Source organism: Apis dorsata, unplaced genomic scaffold, assembly GCF_000469605.1.
Source record: "Apis dorsata unplaced genomic scaffold, Apis dorsata 1.3 scaffold_52, whole genome shotgun sequence".
Lineage (NCBI taxonomy): Eukaryota > Metazoa > Arthropoda > Insecta > Hymenoptera > Apidae > Apis > Apis dorsata.
In genome coordinates this window covers 1,174,014-1,179,486 of record NW_006263353.1, presented here as the reverse complement: position 1 = coordinate 1,179,486, position 5,473 = coordinate 1,174,014, and the positions used below count along the sequence as shown (strand labels likewise).

At 20.1% G+C, this 5,473-nt stretch overlaps 1 protein-coding gene across 5 annotated transcripts in view; it reads left to right on the top strand.

Annotated features, from left to right (window-relative positions):
- The window catches only part of LOC102675532 (protein draper-like), a 29,005-nt gene that overhangs the window by 17,454 nt on the left and 6,078 nt on the right, over positions 1-5,473 (top strand). For all 5 annotated transcript variants that reach the window (XM_031514949.1, XM_031514948.1, XM_006609147.2 and 2 more), the window contains exons 2-4: positions 4,109-4,361; positions 4,883-5,009; positions 5,110-5,278. In XM_031514949.1, coding sequence (XP_031370809.1) covers positions 4,135-4,361; positions 4,883-5,009; positions 5,110-5,278 — 523 coding nt within the window. In that variant the 5' untranslated portion in view covers positions 4,109-4,134. The remainder of the gene's footprint in view (positions 1-4,108; positions 4,362-4,882; positions 5,010-5,109; positions 5,279-5,473) is intronic.

The following is a 5,473-nucleotide window of genomic DNA, read 5'->3' as shown; positions in this document are numbered from 1 at the left end:
TATATATATATATATATATATATATATATATATATTTCTAATTGAATCTTATGAAATGTACCTACTTATTGACGTAGATGTAAAATTGTTATATCTTCGTCTGTTGAACATATAATGAATATATTTTGTGATATCTTATATGAAGTATTAATGGAAAAGTAATATAAATTTGTAAATAAATTAATGTCAATCATAAACTTTTAATCATTAAAAAGAATAAAATAAGATTCACTAAAAATTCAATAAAAATAATATCAAATAAATGTAATTTTTTTTTTTACTATTTATAAAAACATATATATGTATCTAAAATTTCAAATCTATAAATTATATTGGCACAACTATTATATATTTATATACAAATTTATTTGATATTATTAAGAGATGAATAAGCAAAAAATTATGTGACGAAAATAAAGATCAGAGAAAAAAATAAAAAGAATTAAATTCTAAAATATAGAAAAGAAAAAGAAAAAAATGTGTTCATTATACAATTACATATTAAAGCATATTCTGTAATTTAATTCTCAAACTGTATGTATACAAAAAACAAATATAAGAACGCATGTTCTTTATGAGTTATATATTATTGTTAAGTTAGATAGAATTCTATAGTTTCTATATTAAATTGTCTCACTCAGTGATATGAATGAAATAATTGAAAAAATATGAGTATTATAAAAAGTTATAATGATGATATTAAATTTAAACAATAAAATCATTTATGTTTTCAATAAGAGATGGATATTCGAATATTTCGAATTTAAAATATCTAAATATTTAAATATTCATTTAAATAGAAAATATTCAAAAAAATAAATAAATAAATAAGTAATTGAATATTTTAAATATTGAATATTTTAATAATTTAAATTATTTGATTAGATCTAGAAAAGAATAAATTTAAATATTGCAAGTTTAACTTATCGATGTAATTGCAAAAATGAAAGTACTTTGATATAAAAACAAAATTATCTAAATATATATATTTTAAATTTCCATAATTTAAAATTTTCCAGAAATCCAATATTCAAATTTATCTAATATATAAATTTATTAATAATTAAATTTTTAATGATAAATATTCAATTTTTAGATAAATTAGCATTAAATAAATAATTGCGATTAATAATTGTTACACAATTTGTTAGAAAAATTGTTTTAATGCAATATAGAAAGTAAACAGAAACTTCATTTCATTCAAGAAAATATCTGTGAATCATTTGTATCAAGAGTCTGTATCACGTTTTTTTAATCAGTAAAATGACTCCAGATTTATGATTCATATGCAAGCACGTGTAAATCATGGATCGAATGACTAGCGACCGGAAATGATAGTGTTAACTGTGTGAAAAAATTGCGGAGATTCAACGGTGATTTTTGTTTCACGGTCATTGGCAATATCGTTCATTTTCAAATTTTCAATCAATTATCACATGCTATATACATTTATTTAGATGAATGAAAAGTCAATCTAATAAATCAGCTATATAAACAAGATATTTTTTTGTCTTTTTTATTTGTTTGAGTCATAATTTATAGAGTTTATAGAGTTGTATACAAATATAGAGTAATTAAATATTAAATTAAGAACAAGAAATAAAAATAGACATTTTTATTTCAATATAAATATAAAATATATGAAGTTTATTGATTCTGAATTAATAATTTCTTTCTAATATCTTTCATGTTATATATCAGTTTTTGTTTTGTAATTCGGATAACTATTGAGAACCAATTTCAAGATTATATAATTATATTAGGTAATTTAGATATGATAATAAATGTAATCATTATTATCAAAGATAGATTTTGATTTTCGTTAGTCTAATTGAATCTATCTTTATGTAGTACGTAAATGTTATTCATTAACTGATAAAATTAGATTCGTTAACTTTCCGTTTTGTTTACTATCATTTCACTTTTTTACTATATAATATATATATATTATTATTATTATATTAATATTTTTTTCTTGAGCAATGTTATATAAGTATATTTATAATCAATATATAATACAAACAAAATTACTAAAAATAAAGTTATTAAAAGAATACTAAATAGCTAAAGTTAGTTGACTAATAATTAACTAAATAATTATAAAATATAATTATAAAATTATAAGATTAAATTTGATAAATATAATCAAGATTTATTATCGCAATTACATTCGGTATTTTACTCATATAATTTCTTTTGAGCTACGTAAAATTTAAATTTGATCGATCTGCATAGAATGCAAACAACCAAGAAGAAAGAACTTATCTTACTGAAGCGATTCAAGGTTAGTTGATCCTGGATAAAGAGCATGGATGTTTGAAATTCGATCCACACGTGACTTCGATCTTCTTTCAATTTTTAGTGTGGGTTATTATACTTATATATTACAACCTTTTGCGACTTCGATTGTGTAGGCGAGTAGTTATTGATTAGTTATTGATGTGATGTTTAGGCTATTAGAAATATTAATAATATCAAAAAGAAAATCTCAGCACAAGAAAGAAAAATCTAATAATATGAAAAAAAAATAATTTAATAATAAAAAAAAATATTATAAAATCAGATGGAATGCAACAGAAGATAAAAAAAAAAGTTTCTAAAAATAAAAATACAATAAATAAATTTAAGAAAAATAAAAAAATTAAATCTCTTGATATACAATGAAAAATGAATGAAAAATATTATTATAAAATATAAGTAATATTAAAAAAAAAAGCATAAAGTATTAGAAATTATATATCATTCTATTTATTTAAATTCGAAGAAAATAAATATAGATTATAAACAATTAGAATTCATAAAATAAAAAATTTTTTTACAGCTTATGATTTTTTGATATCTAAATAATACAAATTCATAAAATTCATTTAAATAAATTTAACTGATAAGAATTTATTTCACAAAATTTAATTAAAATTTTGCTCTTATAAATGAATTCTATTCAGTAATATTAACTAATATTAAAGAATTGAATCTATATCTCCGTGAAAATTTAAAAATGACAGACATTTCATACTTTAATATATTATTTATGTTTTCCTGGACACTGCAGGCATGGTTGACGATAAACTTTCTATTCGGCAAATTGAAGACAATAATACGGAAGTTGTAGTCAGCCTTCAGTAGTTGTATGCAACTTTTTCCGAGCTTCGTATGACTCAACATATAATACAAGCAATGTACTCATCAGCAACTATTCAGCAACATCTGAGTCGCATTCGATAATCGTACTACTTGATAATTTCTAGAAAGTTTCCATGCAAAGATTAGATATCATTCTTGGAATTTGATATTCTATAAAATATACCTTCTTAAGAAATAAATAGAAATTTTTACTTACTTTGTTATCTATAAATTAATTTTATCTATACAATGGGTTATTAAATTATTTTATTATTTTGATAAATTTATATAATATATCTGTAATTAACATTAAACTCTTAAACAAAACAACATATACTAACATATATAAATCTTGTAATAATTAATAATTATAAAAAAGAATATTTAATAATTTATATACTTTATCGTATTGTTATTTTTCAAAAGAAAATTTTCATGATTTTTTCGATCTTTCGATTTTCTAAAGTAAAAAAGAAAGAAAATTTCTATTGAATATATTTCTACAAAATTGTTTCCATAAATGTTGTTTTTAATAAATATGCAATTTGTCACGAATTGTACAAGTCGAGAGTGCAATTAAAATAAATAAATAGCGATGGAGTTCAAAGTCTAAAATTAGAAGAAATTTCTTTGAACTTACGTGTCTTAATATAATTTTTTTTATTTATTCCTTGTTTTTTTTCCAATGATTTTTCAATTTTTAAAAAATATAAAAAATGTTTAATTAATTAATCTAATGTTAAAACTTGAAACATCATTATTTTGTTTTTACATTTTTTTTCCTTATTATATAAAAATATTAAGTTAATATTTTTATTCTCAAACTCTCACTTTGATGCTTGATAACATTCTGAATATAGCCATACAATATTTAGTAATAATATTTTTATTGTTGATTATTTTCTATTAAAATTAATTCACATTACTACTTATTTCGATAATTATAAAAAGAAATTGAATAATATATTAATATTTTTTTTTTCAGATCCAGAAAAATGTTGATTATGTGGAATGTATGAAAATTATCTAAAGAAAGAAATCTCACATGTAATACTTGGAGACATTAAGAGATATTGCTTAAAGCAATGTGATATACGTGAAAATATATATTATATATATATTTATGCTTTTAAAAAAAAAGTCAAAATGACTTTATCGATTTATTTATTAGCTGCTATTGCAGCTTTGGGAACAATTAATGCTTTAGAAGGTCCAAATATATGTACGAGGCAAGAAACGTAAGTATATGAGTGTATAACGTAAGTAAACGTAAAGTATATAAGTATATGTTAACATATATTTAAATGAGAAAGAAGTAAAATAATATATATAAAGTTATCATATATAAATCATCATATATAAATGATCATTTACTTTATTTATATTATTTAATTTTTTTTTGTTTTTTTTAAGAACTTAAAAAACTTAAAAACAAGTTTTAAAAAAAATCATTTATAAATAAAAATCATTTATAAATAATATATATTATTATTCGGAATTTTTATTAAAAATTTTTAAAAGCATGCTCGCATATATTTTAAATAATTTAAAAAAAAAGAAATATAAAAATCATATTAATATTATATTAGAAAGTTTTCTTCTTAAATTAATGAATTTTTCAATAAATAATAATAAGTAATAAAACCAAGTAATAATAGACTTAAAAGAATTAGTGATTTTTTTTAATCATTAATCTTATTAAACTATCTATCTTTTTCATAACTCATAATATTCATTTTTTACACGTGTTTGGTGTCAGGTACACAGTGACGGTGAGGATATCGGAGCAGAAACCTTATACTGTCCGAGAGAATACTTGGTGCTTCAGTTTTCCACCAAGATGCTCCAAATATAAAGTCGTATTTAAGACTATATTTAAGGAGCAGGTAAATAATAATAAATAAATAAATAAAAATAATAATTAATTAAAAAGAAAATTTAGAAAAAAAAGAAAGTCTTTTTAATGTTTGAATTTCATTCGATTAGGAATTAAAAAAACAGAGACCCGTAGAAGAATGTTGCAAAGGTTATACGGAGACCAATGATGGTGATCGTTGCATTCCTATCTGTTCCAAGGACTGTATTCATGGTACTTGTATCGCACCCGATGTCTGTAAGTGTGAATCAGGTTACGGAGGTCCATTGTGTAACTATAGTAAGTTTTAATATTATATATATTATTTATACATTTCTTGAAATTATTGTAATAATCAAATTAAAAACAAAAGAAGATATTTTTTAATTTATATTCTATTTTAATGACGGATTTAGTTTTTACTATGTATTTTTATTATTTATTTAATTTTTTTTTAATTATTTTTATTTTATTTTATTTAATTTTTATTATATT